This window comes from Narcine bancroftii, chromosome 1, assembly GCF_036971445.1.
Source record: "Narcine bancroftii isolate sNarBan1 chromosome 1, sNarBan1.hap1, whole genome shotgun sequence".
Lineage (NCBI taxonomy): Eukaryota > Metazoa > Chordata > Chondrichthyes > Torpediniformes > Narcinidae > Narcine > Narcine bancroftii.
In genome coordinates, this window is record NC_091469.1 from 103,452,063 (window position 1) to 103,477,974 (window position 25,912).

The window sequence follows — 25,912 nt, forward strand, 5'->3', positions numbered from 1 at the left end:
AAGGTCATGTGGTTTTTGCAAGCAGAGAGAGAGAGAGAAAGAGAGAGAGAGGAGACCAAACAAGCTATCTCTAAGAGCAGAGAGAGAGAAGTGGTTTTCTGCAGTCATGGCAAGCTGGCAGCTTGTTGAAACCCCATTTTGAAGATGGGGTGTGAGCTCTAGGTTCAGCCTGTTGAAAACCCTTGCAGTCCATACAAAAGGAAATGGGCGGCTAGAGTATTTCACCTGAAATAAGGGAAACAACAGGAACTCTGTGGTGATCTGCAGAAGAAGAGGTTATCATTTGGAAAACCCTGATGGGGCAAGTTTCTTCGGCAAGACACTGAAGTGGCTGATTGGAGGGAATCAGTTTGTGTGCGTCCAATGAGCAACAAATCTCTTTCTGAAACCAACAAGAAGCATCCTGAGCAGTAACCAATTACCTTTAATCACCAAAGCTTGGTGAAAATTCATAAATATTAAATTCTGTGCACAGTATGTAATGTGTATAATTGCCTGATACCGGTGAACTTGGAGGAGTAAGAAGTGAGATTGGACTGTGAATCAAAGAACTTTCCTGAACTTATACACATTACATACATGCACGCTTAGAATTAGAAGGGGATTAAGTTAGGTTAAGTTAATAATAAGTTAAATTTTTATCCTGTTTTTAAAAAAAAAAATAAAAGTTACTTTTGTTTAAGTAACCATTTGTCTTAGTGAATTTCTATAGCTGCTAGGTTTTGAGGTCCTTTGGGCCCATAGCAGGTGACATACCAAATCTCTTCAAGCACCTCACATACTCCATATCTGGCCTCACCAATGTCTTACATCTTACCAAAAATCCAAAGATGCCAAGACTCTTGAAAAAGTTGGATATCAAGGTGTGGTGTGATGAATGTATGTAGGAAGAAACTGTTCAAGAGGAACAAGATAGAATGAGATGAGTTCAGTGGGGATAGAGCAGGCAGAAATAATGGATGTGCCAGAACAGTCTTGCTTATGAATATTGGATGCAAAGCAGGGGCAGGCAGTACAAGCCTTTTGAGCAATTTGATTGGAGATGGTGGTGGGGAGATCATCTGGAGTGACAATATCTGTGATATTTTGAAAAATATCCACATGATGGTTAATGGGGACCTTGTCTATGGGCAGATATGTGGAGCTATGAGATAGCTTGAGAGCTATCTTATGGCGTGAATTGTTGACTGATCATTTCTCTCCAAAGGTACTGCCTGACCCACTGAGACTCTTTTGGCTTCTCTTTGTTTACCCAAGATTCCAGAATCTTGTAGTTCTCTATTTTCACTCACCCCACTGCCTTGTATAGTGGCATTACCTTAATCGATTTCCAAACCACTAACTTCTTTCAACAATCTTGGGAATTTAGGAAGATCCTAATCAAAACATTCATATGTTCTCTTCATGTGCAAAGGATACATCTGCTTTAACTCTCTGACGCGCATGTTTTTCCCTGTTATAGTGATTGATGGAAGTTTCTCCTTCCCTTTTAAATAATGAAGATATAGAAATACTCCTTTGAAGAGGAACTGCTAGTTACAGTGTCCTGGTCAATATGATTCAACAGTTAACACTACTACAATGAAAATAACCCACTAATTATCATAATACTATTTTGTGGAAGCTTGGTGAACATGCAGTATACACTCCTGTTCGGCTCCGAATCATGGGTCCTCTACTGGCATCAACTACGGCTCCTAGAACGCTTCCACCAGCGTTGACTCCGCTCCATCTTCAACATTCACTGGAGCGCTTTCATCCCTAACGTCGAAGTACTCGAGATGGCAGAGGCCGACAGCATCGAGTCCACGCTGCTGAAGATCCAGCTGCGCTGGGTTGGTCACGTCTCCAGAATGGAGGACCATTGCCTTCCCAAGATCGTGTTATATGGCGAGCTCTCCACTGGCCACCATGACAGAGGTGCACCAAAGAAAAGGTACAAGGACTGCCTAAAGAAATCTCTTGGTGCCTGCCACATTGACCACCACCAGTGGGCTGATATCGCCTCAAACCGTGCATCTTGGCACCTCACAGTTCGGCGGGCAGCAACCTCCTTTGAAGAAGACCGCAGAGCCCACCTCACTGACAAAAGGCAAAGGAGGAAAAACCCAACACCCAACCCCAACCAACCAATTTTCCCCTGCAACCGTGTCTGCCTGTCCCGTATCGGACTTGTCAGCCACAAACGAGCCTGCAGCTGACGTGGACATTTACCCCCTCCATAAATCTTCATCCACGAAGCCAAGCCAAAGAAAAGACTAAATCATAACAGCGGATGCATTTCAAAAGTACCTCAATGGCTCTAATACACGTGAATGACTTGGATGTGGATGCAGAAAGCATAAGTTCGCAGATGACATGAAGACTGATGGACTGGTTGATTGTGCAGAGGGTAATCTGAGGCTACAGGGTAATATTGAGCAAAACGTCTCATTGCTGGAAGAACCTAGTGGGTCAGGCAGCATCTGTGGAGGAAAACGGATGGTTGTAATTATGAGAAAAAAATTTGCATTGGGGAGATAGCCAGTATAAAGGGGTGAAGGAGAGGGGTTAGCAGACAAAAGGTAGAACCGGGGCAGGGGGTGGGTAAAGTGGGGTGGGGTAGCTGATGGGCAAATGGAGCCAGATGGGGGAAAAGTGGAGCTTGGAGATGGGAGCTAGTGTGTAGAAACATTAAGTGTAAAAAAAAAGGAGTAGATGGTACCTGCTGGAAGGAGGAGAGGTTGGATTTGAGACAGAGGCTGAAATTAGGTTGAGGAAGAGTTTTTTTTATTTTTTTTAAATTTTTCACACTGAACCATATCAATCAAAATACATACAAACATTTCCCTCTTAAATATACACAGTGGCACTTTCTCCCCTTTTTTTCCCCCTACCTTCCCACCCCCCTCCAAAACCCATTAAACATTCAACATATACAATACAATAAAACCATTAAACAATGTCATCATTAAATGAAAATAAACAAGAAAATTGTATCATCTACTTTTACACACTGGATCAAATCATTTTGTCTTCTTATCATTTTAGGGGGTGGATATCCGAGGCGAGCCCTCTCTGTTAGGTTCCATGTACGGCTCCCAAATTTGTTCAAATAATGTGACTTTATTTTTTAAATTATATGTTATTTTTTCCAATGGAATACATTTATTCATTTCCATGTACCATTGCTGTATTCTCAGGCTCTCTTCTGAATTCCAAGTTGACATTATAATGGCATTGGCGATGTCCTGTCTAATGCGGGCGAAGGCTACTTGCGCCTCAGTGGAGAGGGGAAAGGTGGTGGCTTGGGCCAGTAGGTGGACTTCACCTGAGAAGCGGGGTCCTGCTGGGAATAGTAAGAGAAGAGCCCTTGGCAACTGCGGAGGGCCTTGAGCATGTGGAGAAGGGGCGCATGCATTCAGGGTCGGGACCAATTACACCATGTTCCATGATGCACCCCAGGATGGCGAGGCAGGTGGTACTGAATGTGCACTTCTCCCTGTAGTGAAGTTCACATGCCATGGACAAGACCACCCCATTCCAGGTGGAGTGCGATGTCTCTGATGTTGCCCTCCCTGCCACCCTCAATCAATGGGGCAGACCTGTGGCCTTTTTCTTCAGGACCCTCCATTGTTCACAGCTCGGGCACTCCGCCATCGAAAAGGAGGCCCAGACGATCATGGAAGCAGTCCACCATTGGCGCCACCATCTGGCAGGCAGAAGGTTCACCCTTCTCACAGACCAGTGCGCAGTGGCATTCACGTTCAGCACACCCACAGAGGCAAGATCAAAAATGACAAGATCTTGCACTGGAGAGTTGAGCTGGCCACATTCAGCTGCAACATCCAACATAGACCGGGGAAGTACTATGACTCCCCGGATATCCTGCTCTGGACCTGCACCAGTGCACAGTCCAAACAGCTTCAGAAGTTGCATGACACCCTTTGCCACCCAGGTGTCAAGCACCTGTACAACTTCATTAAGTCCCGGAACCTCCCCTTCACCGTTCAAGAATTTCAGTCCATGACTGAGTCCTGCAGGGTCTGTGCAGAGTTCAAACCACGCTTCTTATGGCCACTACAGGTCCATGTAGTGAAGGCCACTCGGCCCTTCAAGCAACTCAGCCTCAACTTCAAAGGGCCACTGCCTTTCACGAATAAGAACATCTATTTCCTCTCGGTCATTGATGAATACTCCCGTTTTCCCTTCGCCATCCCTTGCCCTGACACCTCCATTATCAAGGCACGGCGCAGATCTTCATCATGTTAGGATATCCAGCATTCATCCACAGCAACCAGGGTCCAGCTTCATGAGGAGCTGCACTAGTACCTGGCAGTACGAAGCATCGCATCTAATCACAGAAGCAACAGGCAGGTAGAACATGAAAATGGGGTAATCTGGAAGGCAATCCTCCTGGCACTGAGGTCAAAAGGCTGGTCCATCAATTATGGGCCCCGAGGCATTTCATGCCATATGGCTACCAATCAGACCCTCCACAAACACCTTTTCTCCTTTCCTAGGAAATCAGGAACTGATGTCTCCCTGCAAGCATGGCTCATGACTCCGGGACCAGTACTCCTCTGTAAACAGGTGAAGATGCATAAATCTGATCCCCCTGGTTGAGCAGGTGCACCTCCTCCATGTGAACCCAAATTATGGCTACATCAGGGAACCCCTGGATTCTTGAGGATCCCACGGGAGATGACACCCTCTCTCTGCCTCCAGAGAGCCCCACTCCCCGCGGACCAGTCCCACACTCTGCCAAACACCATGCTGTCTGCACCACCCCTGACCCAGCTGACCCTCAGGCAACCCTGCTTCTACTGACCAATGACCCGGAGCCTGTCCTTTGACAGTTCCAGAGGCTCAGACGACTGCTGGACCGCCTGAACTTGTAGATACTACTTGGTGCCAAGAACACAGCCCACCCCCCCCCCCCCACTCATTTTAAGAAGAGGGTGAATCTGGTGATACAACCACTACACTGGCTGCACTCCTACCAGCCTACTGCAAGGCACCACTGTACCTGCAGGTAGGTAACCTGGGAGGCTGGCCCCACCTGCCTGCTGTCAATCACCGCCCCTTATAAAGATTTCAGCTGGTCCCTTTGGGGGCAGTCAGACATGTGAAGTTAGGAGTATACTGAAACATGGTGTGTACAAGTTTAAGCTAATTAAAGCCTGTTGCACAGTCTGTGGACTTTGCATCAAAATTATTCAAGCAGCAGTGTTCACAGTGATACTGCAGCAAGAATGGGTGTTACTGACCACATGCACACACTTTGACCAGCGATTGAATTTTTAACACAAGCATCATTGTAGGGATAGAAAAACCATGCAGACACCGACTGAATAGAGCCATGTTTTCCACATCCTTTCACTTCGAAAGTTGCATTTGAAGCTCATTATTATTTGAAGGGAATTGCAGTGGCCATTCCCTCTTTGCCATCTAATTGGCTAGTCAAAAGAAAGGTGCTAGAGAAATTCCTTTGTCTCTGTGGGTAAAACATGAATTGTTGTCACTGGGGGATAAGAACACATGAAAACAAAAGCAGGAAGAGGCCACCGTATCTCAAGCTTGCCCTACCATTCAGTATAATCATGTCTGAACTTCACTGGCCTCAACTCCTCTTCTCTGCCTGTATCCAGAACCCATTCTTCAACCTTTCAAATATTTATCACCATCTTATGTATATTTAATGATCTGGCCTCTACCGATCTCTGCAGCAGAGATTCACTATCATCTGAGAGAAAAAATCTCTGCACACTTTAATTTTAAATGACTGCCCCTTATTTTGTTGCTACATCCCGCTGTTCATGACTCTCCTAAGTGGAAGAAGTGAGGTGGAAGAAAAGTTTAAGTTACAAAGGTAGTATTTCCCTCACATTGAAATGTGAATCCCATGACCAGCAAAACACACAAGTTTGAACTTTATTCAAGAGAAAACAAGGCATGCCTTTAGTAGTCAGTTCTGGAATGAATTACAACTTGTTCCATTCATTTCTGAATATTTTAAATGTTTTACATGCTTAATACGAGCTTTTGTCAAGATTGAGGTATCATACAACATCATGGTAAAAGCACAAGAATGCTGGAGGAATTTAGCAAGTCTTGCAGAGTCCAAAGGAGGCAAAAACATTTGAGCCTGAGCCCTTCCTCAGGGTACCTTCATAACTTTGGGTCTGTGAATGCAGAATTGGGTTCAAGGAGACAGAGGGAAAATGAAAGAAATAGAGCTAGTGGAAAGAAGACACAGAGATAGATAGGGAGTGGGGGCAATGGTTAGAAGGTGCCTGAATGGAATATGAGGCGTGGTTGTTCCAACTGTGCTCGGTCTCAGTCTGGCAATGCATGAGACCATTGAAAGACATGTCAGCAATAGAATGGGGTGGGGAATGAAAACGGGTGGCCACTGGAAGATTCTTGTTATTGCGGTGGACAGAGTGTAGCGTAGATAAAAGCTCACACTCGACTGGAGGGAGAACTAACACTTTTATTAGCTTACAACACAGGTAGGGTTCATGAACAGGCTTCAGAGGAGTTCAGGGTTAAGGCAGGAAGCCCAGGTTCTCGACAGGCCCCTGGGGGAGGAGCCAGGAACCGGGAACAGTCATCAGTACAGGACACTTCTAGTGAATCCCAGTTCACTACACAGAGTGAAGATGCTTAACAAAGCGATCTTCCAGTCTCGCTGATGTAGAGGAGACCACAACAGTAGATGAACCCTGCAGATTCACAAATGAAATGGTATGGTTAGAGGGAGTGGGCAGAACCAGCACTAACAGCTCCTGTCTTGTGATAGCTAGACACAACAGCCTCCTATTTATTGGCAACTAGCCATTACAGCCAGAAGGCATAGTGACTTAGCAGCTCCTGTAGGTCTACTGAGAAGCACTGGCCTACTGAACGTAGTTACGTCTTGAGGACATTAGCACTTCAGATGTCATGACAACAGGTAATAAATGCTTTTCTCTTCACTGGCTGACAAATTCAGGTGATGTCTCAAAATTTCAACATGATGGCGTCTGAGCACAAAGATCATCCACCACAACTTCATAATTTGTGAAGTGCTGGACCTCCTGCAGTCATAGGGGTAGGTGCTGTCACATTTGTGGCCCGAAATGTGAAGTTAATAAAACATTAAACACAAGTTTTATCAGGTAAACTTCTCCGAGTCTTCTTATTTTCCAGTTTCCCTTTGTTCTCTTGCTTGTGCTCTTATCTCTTCCCTCATACCAGGTGACTTCTGGTATATCTCATACATATTCATTATCATGACATCCCTCCTTTAATCAGAAATAAACTTTACCTTCACTTACCAATATCCCTCGGAAACATACAAACATCGTAACTAATGGTAATACTATAACTCAACTACATAAAATTTACTTCCTACAGCACTCATACATGCACTTTATGATATAAGATTAAAATACTGTCCCAAAGTTCTTATTAAAACTATGGCACAAAGTCTTCGTATTGTTTGGGACTTTCCGGTTTCGTTTCGGCCTGCCTGCGATATCGTCGTCGCTTCTCGGTTGTTCACTCTCAGCGTCGGCAATACTGCTCGCCACGGCTTCGGGTGTTTCTGGCGCTCTAGTCACTTCATCAGCAGTGCTGGTAACTGCCTCTGGAACATCATCAGGTCTCTCAGTTTCAGCATCTCGTATTGGCCTTTCAACCTCTTCGCTCGATGTATATGGACTGGTACCTTTTTACACTTGATACATTTCTCTTATACAGGACTCCAGTCGGAGACTTGACTGTCACCATACTGCCACTTCTGGATACGACAGTATAGGGTTGATGATAATAAGGTGCGTCTAGCTTACCACCAGTTTCATGCCTCACTAGAACATTATCTCCTGGCATGATGTCTGAGTACTTGGCTCCATGTTTCGAATCTGTGTACAACTTTGCTGCACCTTTCTTTTCAGCATCGTGGTCCTTCATCTCCTGTCTGCAGGACTTTTTCCAGTGGTTGCATGAGGCATTGCTCGATAGACAGCCACATAAGATAGCAATGCTTCTCGCCAATTTTGTCCTTCTGCGTGTGCAATCATCAATCGTTTTTCAATGGACTGATTTTGTCTCTCTACTTCTCCGTTGGCTTGCGGCCATTTCGGAGTTACTTTATGATGGTGGATACCTGTGGTCCTCATGTATTCCGCAAATGTCTCTGAAATGAATTGTGGACCATTGTCAGAGTATAATGTAACAGGTAATCCATATCTTGCGAATATCTCTGCTAATGCTTGTATTGTTTTTTCAGTGGTTGTGGATTTCAACACCACGTACTCATAGTATCTGCTGTAGTAATCTATCACTACCATAATTGATTCACCCGTCGGTAAAGGTCCAAGAAAATCAACAGCTACGTCGATCCATGGTTCTGTTGGAAGTTGCGTACTCCGGATCGTTTCTGGCGGATTACTTCTACTTGTGATTTGACATCCGTGACAAGTTTTAACAAATCTCTCTGCGTCCTTATCACAACCTGGCCACCATACCTTGGTCCTGAGGTTTTGCTTGGTACCAACAATGCCTAGGTGTCCTTCATGCGCTAAGGATACGATCTTCGGTCTCAATCTTTGCGGAATCACCAATCTGCAACCTCTTAATACACACTGTCCGATGCAACAAAGTTCGTCTCTAATGGGAATGTAAGCCTTGTGAGTACACTTGTCCCATTGTCCACTCTGTATGCATTCTCTTACTTCCATGAGTTCTGGATCACGTTCGGATTCTCTCTCGACCTCCTTCGTAGTCACAGCTTTCGGTGTCGCCTGAATAGCTATGAAGCGTACAAAGCTCTCTGTTTCTGTTCCCAATTCTGACTTGGACTGTGGACCACCATCTTCACCAATCTGGACAGCGGATCAGCAATGTTTGTTTTACCTGCAATGTGGATTACTTTATATTTGTAGGGTTGTAGTCTGAGTACCCATCTCTCTATTCTGACACATGGTTTGGATCTAGGTGCATAGATCACCTCTAATGGCTTATGATCTGTGATGAGTTCAAATTCAATGCCGTATAAATATGCATGGAACCTCTCACAGGCCCATACAAGTCCGAGTGCTTCTTTCTCTGTCTGAGAGTATCTTCTTTACACATCTGATAACGATCTGCTGGCATAGGCAATGATTCTTGGTCCTCCATCATGCATCTGGACCAACACGGCTCCTAAACCATCCGGGCTGGCATCCGCTATGACTTTGGTTGATGCCGCCGGATCGTAATATCCAAGAGTTTTTGCATCTGTCAGGCTTTGCTTCAGCGCTGTGAACGCTTTCTTCTGCTCAGATCCAAAATGAAATGGTATTCCTTTCCTGGTTAGTTTCCTTAGTGGTTCTGCCACTGTAGCGAAATTAGGAATGAACTTTGCACAAAAATTGACCAATCCCAGGAAACTCCTCACCTCTGTTGCGTTCTGAGGTGCACGTGCCTCTTCAATAGCTTTCACCTTGGCCTCTGCAGGGTTTAGTCCTTCCCGTGTAAGTCTGTGTCCCTTGAAGTCCATTTCTGACACACCGAACTGGCACTTGTTTCCATTCACGGTAAGGCCTGCCTCCTGTAGTCTAGATAGTACACGCCTCAACCGTTTGTCATGCTCTTCCTTCGTTGGTGCATGGACTATGATGTCGTCAGAAATGTTGGCAACTCCAGGAATGCCTTGAATCACTCGATGGATTTCATACTGGTAGATCTCCGAAGCTGCATTAATTCCAAATGATAGTCTCTTGTAACGATACAATCCTCAGTGAGTCACAAATGTTGTTATATCTCGGGAACCTGGATCCAGCTCTAATTGATGATAGCCCCATTTCAGATCAATTTTTGAGAATACCTTGCTGGTAGTTAGTTCTTGAAGTATTTCCTCCACTGTTGGTATAGGGTGTCGTTCTCTAATTATAGCTTCATTGGCCATTCTCATGTCAACACATAGTCTTATGTCACCCTTTGGTTTGGGCACAATCACTACTGGGCTGACCCATTTTGTGTTGAATGTTCCACCGGTTCAATAATGTCTTGTTTGATCAATTCTTTAATTTTGGCTTCGACTTTCCCACGAAGTCCAAACGGAGTTCGGCGCATTGGTTGTGCCTTGGGTTTGACCGTTTCATCTACCGCTAGCTTCAATTGTCGACCTTTCAGCTTTCCTACTCCTTGGAAGACTGCGGGGAATTCTTGCTTCATATCCTCGTATGACTGAATTGAATTGACACAAGCTCCAATATGAAGTATTGCCAGGTCTTATGCTGTGCTTCTAATCAGCAATGATTCTCCCCTCTCTTCTATGACCATAAACTCTGCTTCGGTGTACTTATCTCCAGCTTCAACAGTTGCAGTAAAACATCCAATGGTCTGCAATGGCTTGGTTGCTGTGTATGGATACAGTTTCTTGGAACACTTCTTTGAGGTACAGATGATCTTTTTCCTTTTCAACTTCTCCCATAAATGTCGATCAATCACATTACTGTCACTGCCTGAGTCTACAATGACCTGCACTGTCACTCCACCAATGATCACTGGGACCTTCTCATGACGTACTTCATTCAACGTAAATTGGTAACAACTCTGTCCCTCCTGGGTATCATTATCGTCACCGTCTATCTGGCGAATGGTATCTCTCTTTCCAGGATACTTTCCTTTCCCCCAGGCTTTGCCTTTGGAAGTTGTACTCTTCCTCTTCTGGTCTGCATTGGACTTGCTTTTGCACTTCTTTGCAAAGTGGTCCTTACCTCCACACTTTCTGCAAACTTTGCCTTTGGCCGTGCAATATGGGTCTTTTCCAAAGTGACCTCGGTTTCCACATCTATAACACACCACGTCCTGTGTCGACGCATATCTTGGCTGCTTATGGCGATGTGAGAGCCTCTTAATTTGCTGGCTTGAGTTGTCTTTCAGGGTCATGGTATGAAATTGCCCTTCAACAGCCTCTAATGCAGCAGCAATGGTTAAAGCATCAGTGAGTTACAACTCACTCCCTCTTTCCAGTAGACGTCTTCTGAGTTTATCTGATCTGCAGTGCTGTACGACTTGATCCAATAATTGGTTGTCCAAATCAGCTGGCATGTAATTGCATCCAACAGCTAGCTGGCATAGTCTCGTCACGTATTGAAGAATTGTCTGGCCATCTTCTTGTCTCGTTCTCCGAAACAAATGGCGTTGAAATGTAGCATTCGGTGTCACTACATAGTGTGCATTTAATGCATCTACCGCTTTCCGGTACTCATCCTTTCTTCCAGTATTCAAAAGTGTCTTAAATGTTTCCCGAACTGCGGATCCAGCCGTGAAAAGAAGTAACGCCCTTCTCTGCGCTTTTTGTTCAACTGTACCGGTATCTAGAAATAGGCCACGACTGTCGGCGTAGGATTCAAATTCTTCCAGCCATGCCTTCCACTTCACACTTACAGTGCTTGCATCACCCGTTGGGTCAAAATGAGCAATTCCACTATGTGTTAGAAAGTCTGCCCCAGCCATGAGGAAATATTCCAGCCCCAAAAGTACTGAGACAAAGAGAAAATTCTTATCACCTTGAAGTTCTCTTTAATCCTCTGTAATCTTGTTTAGTCTTTAATTTTCTTCAAGCTTCTTTCATCCTTGTCGCCAATGTCACATTTGTGGCCCGAAATGTGAAGTTAATAAAACATTAAACAAAGGTTTTATCAGGTAAACTTCTCCGAGTCTTTTTATTTTCCAGTTTCCCTTTGTTCTCTTGCTTGTGCTCTTATCTCTTCCCTCATACCACGTGACTTCCGGTATATCTCATACATATTCATTATCATGACAGGTGCCAAAGGGGCAATTGGTGGAAAGAAAGGCGTGGATGAAGGAGTTATAGAGTAAATGGTTCCTGCAGAAGGTGGAGAGGGGAATATGTGTTTGGTGGAGGGATCACGTAATTGGTGCTGGTAATGGTGGAGGATGATATGTTGGATGCGGAAGCTGATGGGGTGGTAGGTGAAGACAAGGTTGTGGCTATAAGACAACACTTGTCAAACATTGTGATCGAGATATTAATCTTTTACACTGAGCACCTGTTAAAGTAACCAATGTTTTAAATAAAAATTGTAAATGCTGAAACCAAATAGCAGACCAAGCAGCATTTGTGAAAGGAGAATCATCGTTATCATTTCAGGTCAGTAGCTTTTCTTTATGACTATAAATTGAACATGATACAAGAGAAGGCTGAAGTGTAAAAAAGTTTAAAGGAATGTCTATGATTGCATGGAGACCAATAAACTAAAAATACAAGTGGTAGTGATGAAGACTTTTTAAATGAAATTATCCAGAAAAGTAAAAACACACTGAAATGTTGGAGAAATTCAGCTGGTCTCTGCATCATCCATAAAAAGCAAAGGTATATTGCCTTTGTTCGGCCCTGAGCCTGTTTCCGCTTATTCCTTGAAATAAAAGCTCGCACCCAAAATGTCGGCAGCATATCTTTGCTTTTTATAGACACTGAAAAGAACAGCTGAGTTCCTCCAGCGTTTCAATGTGTTTTTAATACAATCAGAGTCTGCAGACTTTCATGTTTCACTCATTATCTAGAATAGATATTCATAGGAGATAACTGCACCACTCTTTTAATTCAGGCGTCTGCCTGCTTTTTACTCATACCTTGAAGAAGGTGTCAGGTCTGAAATTGGGGCAGCATGGTTGGCATAGAGGTTATCACAACACCTTTACAGGGCCATTAATTGGGATATGGGTTCGAATCCCGAGCTATTTGTAAGGAGTTTGCATCTGGTATGCTGGCCTTTATAAATCATAGCATAGAATATAGGAGCTGGGAGGTGATGTTGATACTGTTTAAGGCGTTGGTGAGGCCAAGTTTGGAGTATTGTGTGCAGTTCTGATCTCCAAATTATAGGAAGGATATAAATAAGGTAGAGAGGATGCAAAGAAGGTTTACAAAAATGTTGCCTGGATTCCAGTATCTAGAATACAGAGAAAAGATTAAGTAGACTGGGACTTTATTCATTGGAGCACAAAAGGTTGAGAGGGGATTTGATAGAGGTATTTAAAATTATGAAGGGAATAGATAGAGTAGATGTGAATAAGCTCTTTCCCCTGAGGGTAGGGGAGATTGGAACAAGGGGTCATAGGTTACAGGTTAGGGGGCAAAACTTTAGGAGTAATACAAGAGGATGCTTCTTCACTCAGAGAATGGTGGCTGAGTGGTAGTTGCGGCAGGGTCAATTCTGTCATTTAAGAGGAAGTTCGATGAGTACATGGATGTGAGGGGTTTGGAGGGTTATGGGCAAGGGAGTGGGTAGGTGGAACTAGTGGAGTTTCACGTAAATCGGTGCAGACTAGAAGAGCTGACATGGCCTATTTCTGTACTGTAAAAGGTTATATGGCTATATTCTCCCCATGTGTGCATGGATTTTCCCCAGGGGCTCCTGTTTCCTCCACCGTTTGAAACATACCCGGATTGTGGGTTAATTGGGCCATTCATGTTGGTCATATATCGTTACCTCCTATGGATGGTGTGAGACTTGCTGAGTTCCTCCAGCATTTCTGTGTTTCTGCTGCAAATAGCCAGCACAAGATTGGTGAATATTCATCAGAATGGGTGATTCTGGTTATCTGAAATAGTCTGAGGGCTCTTCTGTTGGTAAAGTGAAGATATGCAGTTCCTAAAGCTTACAATGGATTCATTTGAAGAGTGTCAAAAGACAATGAGAGAAAACTCAAGAGAAGAATGGATTGAAGAATTAAAGCAAAAGCTATTTGAAGAACTCCAGTCATCCTTTAGTTCTACAAAATTAGAACTACAAATGAATGCTGCATCATATTTAGTGTTTGTATGTGTGCTTGGACAAAGTAAAGGAGCAAATGTTGGGAAGCAGCTTTGAGGGCTACAGTGGGTGAACCAGACAAAATATCTACAATTAGAAAGCTCTCAACATACCTCCTTCAGTATGTACCACCATCTTTTGTCTCATTCAATCTCCACCCCATCCCAGACATTGCCTTTGTTCACTCCATCATTTCCCCTTTTCCAAACTTTAAAATAGGCTCGAGTTCCATCATTCCCAAATACTGATGAAATGTCAGCAATCTCAACTATTGACTCTATTTCTCCCTCTACGGATGCTAGTTGACCCATCTAGTATTCACAGCATGTGTTTTTAGTTCATATCACGAGTAAATTACATTTTTTTAGCTTTTCCATCATGTATTTCAAACAACTTTTCAGGATGAGATACCTGATGAGCCATATTTCATCAACTGGACAATGCTAATGAGTGACCAGGAAACATATGGCAGAACCAACTTATTCACAGAATCACAGCTCCTGAAGTTCCTAATGAATGGACTGGGATTTCCACAGAAAAAGCAACCATTTAGACTTTAGATTGAAGCTAGAAGCATTGAAGACCAAATGGGGTAAAAATGCAAGGAGAAAAGAATTGAAAGATCTTAGAAGTACATATACTGTATATTCGAGGAGTTCAATTTCTTTTCATAGGGCCGGGGAATCAAGGAAAACAGAGAAAAATGAATAAAGGACATTGAACTTGAATGATCAGCTAAAATCATCTTGAATGGCAAAGTAGAGTGGTCTATTATTGCTTCTTGTGTTTCTCAGTAAATGTATTGCTAAAATAATCTTAGGCTCTCAGAGAAAAACAGAACAATATTTTTCCATGTAGAAATATGAAGTCTCGACTAGAGTAGATCACAAAAAAAATTGTCATGCAAGAAATCTGGAAGTAAAATTCTCAATTGTGAAGTTTTGGTGCTCGTGTAAACAAGTCAATATGCAGGTGACAGACAAGAATTGTGTGGTTAGGTGGCAGGCACCAAGGCTTTGAATAGATACTGGGAAGAACAGGTGGATTTTCCCACACTTGGAAAGGTAATAACCCTTTGACTTGTGTCGATGTCAAATGGAGCAGAATTAATTAATAAAAAATTGATAGTTAACATGAATTCATTGGGCTGAAGGACCTCCTTCCATGGGGTAGGACTCCATGATCCTATAAAGCACAGAACAAAATTATGGAAACTAAAATGTGTTGTGATCTGATATACTGCTTCCAGAGGATGGTATATTTTAGTAGGATTTGATTTAGTGAGATGGTGTTAATTAAAATCAAGTTTACAGAATTGCTTCTGTATTTGAATTAAATGTTTATCTTGTTTTTCCCAATGTTTACGTACAAAATCATCGTCTGCAATTCAAGCCAGCTCCAACAAAATTCCACCCTCGGATATGTATTCTCCACTTCCCTTCAGCATTTTGAAGTGATCAGTCCCTTTGAAGCTCCCTAGTCTATTTTTTCATCCCACTAACCATTCCCCATATTGCAATTCCATTAGTATTTCATGTTTAAGTTTATTTGCCAGAAATATCTGGTTCCATGAAAAGGAATGGACCAATGGGTTATATCTTGCATTGTACACAGCATTAAATGTTTAGAAACTGTTTACAATATAGGATATGGAAAATATATTAGCACCAGTAAGAGTAGCATGAGACCACTTTTATGGGTTCATTCAGGAGCCTGATAGATGCAGGAAATAAACTGTCTGTAAGCCATTTGGTTCACATTTTCACATCTTAGCCCTCTCCCTGATGGGAGGAGTGAAAAGAGTGTTTGTCTAGGCTATGGTTTGATGAATCCTTCAGCAATGCTGACTGCTTTTCCTAGTCAGCAGGATATGTAGATGAAGTCCAGGGAGGAGAGAATTTTCATTATGTTCTGAGCTGCATTCACTCTCTTCTGCAGTTCGTTCTGATCTTGAGCAAAGCAACCCCCATACTATGCACTGATAATCCATTGACGAAACAGAGGAACAAGGGGCATATTTTGAACTTTCTTTGTCTTCTATGAAAGTAGAGGCTTTCGTGCAGAGGTTCTCAAACTTTTTCTTTCCACTCACATACCACTTTAAGTATTCCTTATGCCACAGGTGCTCTGTGATTAAGTAAGGGATTGCTTAAGGTGGAATGTGGGTGGAAAGAAAAAGTTTGTAAACCACTGTTTTAATCGCATCTAATTAACTCGTTATGTGCACGGTTTCATAACTCCAAAGGAAATGGCCCAATTACAATTTTTCTCAAGCAGTGATTCTCAACCTTCCTTTCCCACTCACATACCACCTTAACCAATCCCTTACTAATCACAGAGCACCGATGTCATAGGGATTAAAGTGGTTTGTGAGTGGAAAGAAAAAAGTTGAGAACCACTGTGTTAGTACAGTTTCTTTTAATCACAATGATGTATTTCTCCCATGTCAGATCATTGGAGGTATTGATTCCTAAAAACTGGAAGCTATTCATTAATGTTGACTGTGAGTGTGGAATGAGCCCCCTCTCCAAAAGTCAATGATCTCCCTTTCAAAAAGATTTCAGATGGAGAGACATGATGCATCCCACACAGATCCATACTGACTACCTCCATTCATTCCCTAACTATTTAAATGCTGGTAATATTAATGCCTCACATTGGGGTAGCTAAATTTCTCATCATTTTATTTAATTTAGTGTAGGGCACCAAATGTTTGTTTCCATCTACTATGGCAGGTATTGGTAAAACAAGTCACCAAAAGACATAATAATTTTCTTAAAATGTAGGAAAAGTCAGAACAAAGGCCTTTCACTCACTGGGAATAGGACAACCAAAAATGTATTTGAAATAAAAATAACTTCCTGTGTTATGGGAAAGGAAGGAGTGGGAAAAAATGGACAGTTCTTCAAAAGAGCTGACAGCCCAATTCTATTCTATACTGTTATTTCACAGCTCAGAATGGTAAACCAAGTATGATGTTTCAGAATATTCAATTCATAATATTCACACATGTGTCCTGTTATTTTAATGGTCAAGAATTCATCAACCATGTAATGTAGGCCTCAAGGGTTTGAGACCCTGATGACTCCTGTAAGGGAGATCCCATCCTGAGGTCAGTGTCTCTTAATTGTGATCACAAGTATCATTCAATGGCAGCAGTAGCTACAATAACACAATGTGCTTTAAGTCAGCTGATTTCTCATGTTACATTCCATCTCCAGGACTAACACTGTTAGTCCTTTATGTTGATCAAACTTTTTACCTCAATGGCCACTTTTGCTAAGCATAGTTTTAAATCCTTTTTATCTTCACATTCTTCAGCAATGGCATTCTCAACCACCTGTAAAAACAAAATGAGACATGGAGAAGACAGTGTGCTTAATGCTGCATAAGCCTTAACTTCTGTATTAGAGGTTAAGATGTAGATGTAGAAAAGTTGCTTCCCATGATGGGAGAATCTAGGACAGGAGGGCAAAACTTGAAGGGCATTTGCTTAGAACAGAAATGCATCAGAACTTCTTCAGCCAGAGGATGGTAAATCTGTGGAATTTGCTGCCACAGGCAGTTGTGGACATCAGTTCATTGGGTGAATTTAAGACAGGTTCTTGATTAGCCAAGGCATCAAAGGATATGGGGAGAAGGCCAGGCAGTGGGGCTGTGTGAGAAAATTGATCAGCTAATGATTAAATGGCAGGGCAGATGCAATGGGCTGAATAGCCTGTTTCTGCTCATGTCTTGTGGTCTTATCATACAGAGGTACCCAGCAATTAAGGACCTAATCCCACATGTCAAATTCCACCAATCTCTAATGTTACACGCTCCAACAATTGGGAGACACATAAACAAATGGGTTAAGTTTAACACAAAATTTATTAACAAACTAACATTAATAGAATTTATCTGATAAATTTAACACCCGAACACCAGTCTTAATGGCAACTCTATATAAACAGATTATTATACAGCGTATGTGGAAAAAAAACAGACCATTACAGTCCAAGCTGAAATGCCCCAATAAAATCACCAAAGTTCCCAAAACAAAACCCCCACATCAATCACATCAAGTCAGTCAAGAGGATCAGCTCACGGATCTGGTCTCTAGGCTTGGGATTATTTGTTTTCTTGCCCACTGGTATTTTAGTTTGAGGCTGTATCCAGATAACAGTGGTCCCTATGGACTTTCAACCCTGTCAGGGGACACAAGACTGGCTTGAGTTTCAAATGTAGAAACAACCACCTTTTACTTTCTTCATCTGGGAATTTCACAGTGACCTCTTGGGCACCATGAGGTTCACTCCTCTGAAGCCCTCTTTAGGATTAACAAGTGACCTTCTGTCACACGTCCTCTCCTGTGGACAGCCTGGCTTGAGTGGTTTCGTGACTCCTGTCACACTAAGTCCTCCTCTTGAAATAGGATGGGAGAGGAACTGGTCAGTCCCGCACACACTCTGGGTATCAGAAATCCAAACTGCTGTCAGGACAACAGTACTGACCCCAGTGGACAAAATAGCTCAGTCTTCCTTTTTCTACTGAAACTACTGGGTGAGCACACTGACATACAGCTCCAGACTACAGTGCTAGAATCCGTGAACAAACCAACTCAGCGTGTGGCTCATTGAAGCTGCTGGGTGAGCACACACAGTCAGATTGACTTGTCTGTCTGCCTGCAGTCCAATCAATCGACTAACCCCTCAAAACCAGTGTGGTGGGCTTTTTAAATTCCCCAGCTCATGCCTCCAGTTCTCCCCATTTGTGGAGAGATGTTAACAGCCACAGGCTTGCTCTCCTGTGAGCCATCAGACTTCCAGCATGTGGTTTGCATGCTTTGACAGCTGTCAAAGTTCCCTAGCAATAGCCCAGCACTACCACAGCACCTAGAAGCTATCAAATCCTCCGCAGTAGGTTCAGTTCTGTCCTCAGTCAAATAAAATTGTCCAAAGTCCATAACACTAATCTCACAGCACTGGAATCTTTTCATCATTCAGTAAAGAACAGGTTGGTTCCATCTTCAGCAGCCAACTGGAACATTAATACCTCAAGGAAAGCAAACAATCCAACAGGAAGAATAAATTCTGATACATTTGTCTTCATTATAAAGGATAAATGGCACAACTTTAAGTCAATGAATAATTAAGGCCAATATCATAAGATAAAGGTCTCAAAGGGATTAGACAAAAACAAGGATAAAAGTTGTTCTTCAGATACATTTTTTGAGATCTTGACAATGCCATCTTTAACTGCCCTTTTGGCTAAAGAAGATATAAAGATCTCGAGTAAGGCCCCAGAAATTTCCCTCCTTGCTTCCCTCACAATCCTGGAACAGATCTCATTGGGCCCTGGACACTTAATCTACCTTTATGTTTTCCAAAGCAGCAATACCTTTTTGACATTGACACGCCTAGAACATCATCACACCTTCCCTAAATTTACCATTACTGACATTCTCTTGGTGAAAACTCAGTGTGAAGATTCATTAAGGGCCTTCAACAAGTCCTACAGCTTCAAGCATAAATTTCTTCCTTCATTCTTGAGGGGACCTATCCATTCCCTACCTACCATCTTACTCCTAATGTATAAATAAAATGTGCTATGTGTGCTGTCAGTAAAGTGGACAACATACAAATTAGGAGTAGATTATGCAGACTCACTAGTCTGCAATTACATTTGGCTACTTCTGCTGTCCTTCCTGATTAAAGGAAATATATCTGTATCCTCCATTTATCTGACACCCTGCCTGTACTCGCCAATGCCTCTTATACAAACAGAGGGACAGCAGGGTCAAGCATTCCTTACTGTTGCTGGTCAATGTTTGGTGTTCTTGATCTCTTATCTCAAGGTGGATAAACTAACTTGAAGGTTACCAATCAATGTCCACAAAGGATAGATAAATTTAGGACACAGATGTAGCATAATAGTCTATCATCAGATGTAGCAGGGAATCAGGGGAGAGGTCAAGAATTCAGATAGGTGGATTGGGTGGAAACCAAGTCAAGAGGAGAGATATGGATGCTGGGCAGTTACCAGGGCAGGAATGAAGACAGTGGGATAAGCCAATTTGTCAAAGGTACAGAAGGGTAGTGTGGTAGAACAAGGAATCTTTTTCTATTTTCTAAAATGCTTCCTGGTTTCTTCATTCACTTACCCGTTCAGCTTTTTGGAATTTCATGCTCTCCAGAGTCACATCCTTGTGTAGTTGCCTAATTTTATCCGAATTCTCTCCTATCTCTTTCTCAGCTGTTTGATAATAAGCAGTCTTGGATTTCTCTGAAAGTCAATTCAAGAATAGAATCCCATTACTTCAAGATTTGTACGTCTCAACTAATCAGGAAAGATGATTTTCCCAGTAAAACAAGAAAGTCTGCAGACGCTGTGATCGTAGTTAATACACAAAATTACTGCAGAAACTCAGCAGATTCCATAGCGTCCATAGGAGAGAAAAATATGTAACGTTTCAAGCCTGAGTGCTGTGGGGGAAAGAGGGAAGAAGGGGCAGGGGAGGAGCAAAGGCCAACAACCAAGAGGCCATATATGGACATGGATAGAAGGGCAGGAATGAAAAACTAATATCCCTATCCCTTTGTTTCCTTTCCACTAGTTCTGTATTCAGAGGAGCTACTCCCCTCCCTGACCTATTCTCAGCTGTCATTTAATGAAATAAGGATAAAACAAACATGCAAAAACAGATATTTTGCATCCATCTTTACCCGTGGCACAGAAAAAAAACAAGAAATAATTTTATTGAAGAATCTAGCAGCTACTGAAAGAGGCACATAAAGTAATTGCTTTCACTAAAATGCAGAAAAATAAATGAGACAGGAAATGGACAAATTCCCAGACATACAAGACCATATTTCATGATTTTTAAAAGCAGTGGCTGATTTTGATATTCATTGTTCCTGAGCTTCAGAACATTTTCTATTGCAAGACAGCAAATATTACCCTCAAAGAGAAAGTGAAGAGTAGAACAAAAACAGCTGGCCTTTCATCAGCTTTTGGAAAATGCAAGAACATTTCATAAGAAAGACAGCCCAAAGGGAATACTGTGAGTGCCTTGTCGAGATGTCTATAATAAAATCAAACAAGGGAAAAAAGCATTTCTCAGCTGTTGAGGGTTAAACTATTATTAGGGTAGAATGATAAATGGGAACTATTGGATATGTTGGGATGGACTCATTGAATGTTAATTATTGTCTGAACCACCGTTTTTTTCCTTCATATGGAAGCAGAACACTCAAAGTCAAACTGGTTAACTTCCTATCAGCCTGCCACTCAGCTGGGTACGATGGATCCTGCTTGCTGCTTCTGAGAGAAACACTCAGTGATAGAGCATGATAAGAACTCTTAAATGGAGTGAGATTTCAAAGGGGAACAATCTCTGGCTCAGTTGGGAGTCATCTGAGAATGAGGGAGAAGTGGGGCACAGGTGAGTAGGTGCTTTATTATTTAAATGTTCTCCATGATAGGGATAGGGAGATCCTGTTGTCTCCCTACACCCCCTCCCCACATCGATGTGATTTACCAGGATCATTATCTGACGCGCAAAATTATTTAGCACTCCTACCATCCTGCACAAAATCTTTCAACTACACCCATCAGGAAAGAGGTACAGAAGTATCAAAGCAAGCATCACCAGGCTGAGAAACAGTTTCTTCCCATGATACTGCTAAATGACTAAATGAATTTTTCACAGAAACCATCTGAGATGCTGCCATTTATTAAACAATATTTATTTTTTTATATGTCCTGCACATGTATTGCTTCTCTGTATGTGTGTTATGTCTGGTTGTGTGTTTGCATATTTTGCACTGAGGACTGGAGAACACTGTTTATTCAGGTTGCACTTGTGCAATTGCATAAATAAATTTTGAGCAGAATTCATCATGTACAGCAAGTCCATCAAGAACAAATCGCCAGATCTGCAGGACTTTCTTTCATGGTTTCACCCCACCCTTTTAAGTTGCTCTTCCTGTCTGCTGTGATGTGGAGACTGTCCTAATCAGGAGTACCATTCAGGAAAGGATATTTAGAAGAGGATGTTTTGCCAAAAGCAAGATTCTTCTGTATTAAATCAGTCCAACCCTATTAAGATTATTTGCCTTTCTGTGAGATTCCATCTGCCTTCCTGATATAACCTAACAATTATTTCCATTATCTGCTGTACGTCTGCTCACTCCTTCAATCTATTCAAATCAACTTGGAGCTTCTTTGCATCCTCTAACCTAGTTTTGTGTTTGTTGTAACTTGGATTTAATTCCCATCCTAATCATTTACATGTATCATAATTATTGGAGTCCCAGCACCAATTCCTGACGTAAACTACCAGTCATTTCCTTCCACTGAGAAAACAACCCATTTATTGCTGCTCTTTATTTTCTGTCAATCACATCTGCTTTAATATTGCATGCTAATCTCTTCATGTGGGATTCTATCAAGAGCTTTTAGAAAGTCCAAAACATCATGGGTTTTCCCTCATCTATTCTATTAGTTACATACTCAAAAATTTCAAAGTGTCAAGCATTCCCTCTCGTGAATTCTTGATGACTTTATCGAATCCTGTCACTCTTCTCTATTAATGGAATTACATCTGTGACAGAGTATTTAGAGGTGGTTTGGGAAGAATTGTTAGAGCAGCTTGCACACACACATTTTAAAACACAGAATATTTGCAGGACTTTTGCAGAATGCTTTTTGCAGGAGGCAACAAAGTATAGACAGCAGCTTGCCTTGGAGAACATGTGATCTTTGCAGGCAGAGAAGAGTTTTGCTCTCAGAGAGGTAGGGTGTGAAACAGAAGGCACTTTCAGGTGCTCCAGGGAAGATCATGCGCCGGCAGTCGTGGCTGGGGGAGTGCAGCTGGCATGTTCAGGTGGTCGCGGAGAGGACGCCTTTCTGTCATTTGAACATGTCAGCTGATGGATAGCCGTCTACCAGCGATAGCCGGCTCCTCGAGACTGTGGCCTAGTCCCACCCACGCTGCCTTGATGTCATTTACAGCGCGTCAAGGCATGACTGACAAACAATATCAAGTCGAAAAAGTCTCAGAGCTCAACCAAAAAAAAAACAAATTAATGGTTATATTTTGAGTTTGGATCTAGCACATTTTTTTATTTGCAGCTGTACAAATGCTGGTCTCTCCCCCCTTGCCCGCCCGCCTCATGCTGCTGGTCTCCGCCTGCCTGACTCACACTGCCAGTCTCTCCCCCCTCGCCTGCCCGACTCATGCTGCCGGTGCCTCTGACTCGCGCTGCCAATGCTGTGTGTTTTAAAAAAAACATTGAAACCCAGGGTCAATGGCTGACGATGTCATCAGCCCTCCCCCTGGCAGCCCAGCTGCTTTCAGCTGCCACGGGGGATACTCTGAGCAGGATAGTACACCTACTGGAGAAGGGTTAGGTAAGTAGACCTGCTAGCCAGGGAATCCATTTTCAGATGGCCACCCGACATCCGCACAGGAGTACAATGTGCACTTTTACAGTCGGGTATTGTGGCCATCTGAAAGTGCCTAGAGAGAGAGGAGACAGAAATCAGTTACAGAAGGACAAGCTGGCAAACTTTGGAAGGCTGCCTGGTCAAAGGAGAAGACTGGCGGTGTGAAAGGCGACCTGAAAGAAAGAGGGTCATCTGGAGAACCCTGAAGGGGGCAAGTTTCGTCAGCAAGACTGATTGAGAAGAAATCAGTTACGGATGTCCTGGAAAAGGAATCTCTCTCTGAAAACCAGCAAGAACCTTCCTGAGTGGTAACCATTTGCTGTTAACCACCAAAGACTGGTGAATTTTGTTAATACTAACTTCTGTGCACAGTACAAGAATTGCCTGCAACCAGCGAGATTGGATTGTGAACCAAAGAACTTTTCTAATCTTAAATATACATTACACACACCCGCGCTTAATATTAGAGGGGGGAATTAAATAGTTAGGTAGGTTAAGTAATAAGTTAGAGTTTAATTCTGTTTTCTTGTTCAAATATAATTAAAAACTACTTTTGTTTAAGTACCCCTGTGTTGTGGTGCATATCTATTGCTGCTGGTTTTGGGGGTCCTCTGGATGCCATAACACATCCCTCTTCCCTGACCCACAACTCTGGCTAACTGGTCAATAGCTAAACCCAGTCTGCTGGAGGAACTCAGTGGATCTAGCAGCATCAATGGGAGAAAAAGAATGTTCTATCTAAGCACAGCTGTGATATTTTCTCTGACCAGCAATGCCACTCCTTCCCCTTTCATCCCTCCCCCTCTATCATGTCTGAAACAACGGAACCCCAGAAAAATGATCTGCCAGTCCTGCCAATCCTGCAACCAAGTCTCACTAATAGCAATAATCACGTAATCCCACATGCCAATCCACACTCTAAGCTCGCCTTCTTTTCCGACAATACTCCTTGCATTGAAATAAATACACCTGAGAACATTTGTATCACATACAAACCTTTGATTTTTGTTTATACATGCAGTCCTTGCATGATCTTTATCCTCCTCCACCTCACTATCTACTCTAACACTCTGGTTCCCATGAGGTGTTGTTCCTCCAATTTACGGGTGGTCTCAGTCTGGCAGTTCATGATACCATGGACAGACATGTTGGCAAGGGAATGGGATGGAGAAATGAAATGGGTGGCCACTGGGAGATCCATACTATTGCAGCGGACAGAGCAGAGGTGCTCAACAAAGCATTCTCCCAGCTGCGTCTAGTCTCTCCAATGTAGAGGAGTCCATAAAGAGAGTACCAAAAGCAGTAGATGACCCCTGCAGATTCACAAGTGAAATGTTGCCTCACTTAGAAGGACTGTTTGGAGCTCTGAATGGTGCCAAGGGAGGAGGTGTGGGTGCAAGTGGAATATCTCCTGCAGTCACAGGGGTAAGTCCCAAGGAGACGATTGGTGGGGAGGGACCAGTGGACAAGGGAGTCACGAAAGAAGTGATCCCTGCAGAAGGAGGAGAGAGGAGGAGGGGAATATGTGTCTCATGGTGGGATCACATAATGGGTAGTAGAAATGGCAGAGGAGGATGTGTTGGATGTAGAGGCTGCTGAGGTGGTAGGTGAGGATAAGAGAAATCCTGTCGTTGTTGCAGATGGGGATGGAGGGGGCCAGGGCAAATGTGTGGGTAATGGAGGAACTGTGGGTGAGTGCCCAGTTGATGGTGGTAGAGCGAAAGCCACATTGTTTGAAGAAGGTCATCTCTAATGATCTGACATGGCATCCTGTGTGCAGATGCGAAAGAGACAGAGGAATTGAGAGAATGGAATGGAATCCTTACAGGGGACAGGATGGGAAGAGGTGTAGTCAAGTGGGTTTATAGAAGATGTCTGTCGAGAGTTTGTCACCTGAGATGGAGACAGAGGGATCTAGGAAAATGTTGCTCAAGATGGACCAAGTGAATTTGAGGTTGGGGTGGAAATTAGCAGCAAAGTGGATGAAGTCAGCTCGCCTTGATGAAGGGCTCAGGCCAGCAACATTGGTTACCCTTTACTGCCAATAGATCCTGTGTGACCTGCTGAATTTCTCCAGCCCTTTTGTGTACTGCAAAGTATAAATTTAATTGGTATGTGAATTCTTTATTCCCCATTGTAAACTCTTGATTTTTCCGATGGCAAGGAACCTATATCTCAATTATTTTTCTTTCGATTCCTATAACTATCGAAATCTGTTTTTAGGAGTCTAGAATCAGGGGTCGTATTTTCTCACCATTGCTCATCCACATCCCATAATTCTCCTATCACCAATGAACACCAATGACAAATCATAGTAGAAATAAAGTAAATGCCATAACAAATGTTTCTTTGGGACGTGAGAGGAAACCAGACTGTTGGGAGTGTAATGGACAAATATTGGGAGAATTTGGTAAGATTAGAGCTCTTCAGCGCTTGACGTCCTGCTTTGCGGAAACTGCCAAAATGTTTGGCCTGGAAGTCAGCCTGAAGAAAACTGAGGTCCTCCATCAGCCAGCTCCCCACCATGACTACCAGCCCCCCCACATCTCCATCGGGCACACAAAACTCAAAACGGTCAACCAGTTTACCTATCTCGGCTGCACCATTTCATCAGATGCAAGGATCGACAATGAGATAGACAACAGACTCGCCAAGGCAAATAGCGCCTTTGGAAGACTACACAAAAGAGT

The 25,912-nt window shown here is 42.9% G+C and overlaps 1 protein-coding gene across 2 annotated transcripts in view; it reads right to left on the reverse strand.

The window, feature by feature from the left end:
- The window catches only part of LOC138761980 (coiled-coil domain-containing protein 183-like), a 111,676-nt gene that overhangs the window by 79,130 nt on the left and 6,634 nt on the right, over window positions 1-25,912 (reverse strand). For both annotated transcript variants that reach the window (XM_069935062.1, XM_069935053.1), the window contains exons 2-3: window positions 19,936-20,057; window positions 17,056-17,133 (exon numbers count right to left, since the gene is read on the reverse strand). In XM_069935062.1, coding sequence (XP_069791163.1) covers window positions 17,056-17,133; window positions 19,936-20,057 — 200 coding nt within the window. The remainder of the gene's footprint in view (window positions 1-17,055; window positions 17,134-19,935; window positions 20,058-25,912) is intronic.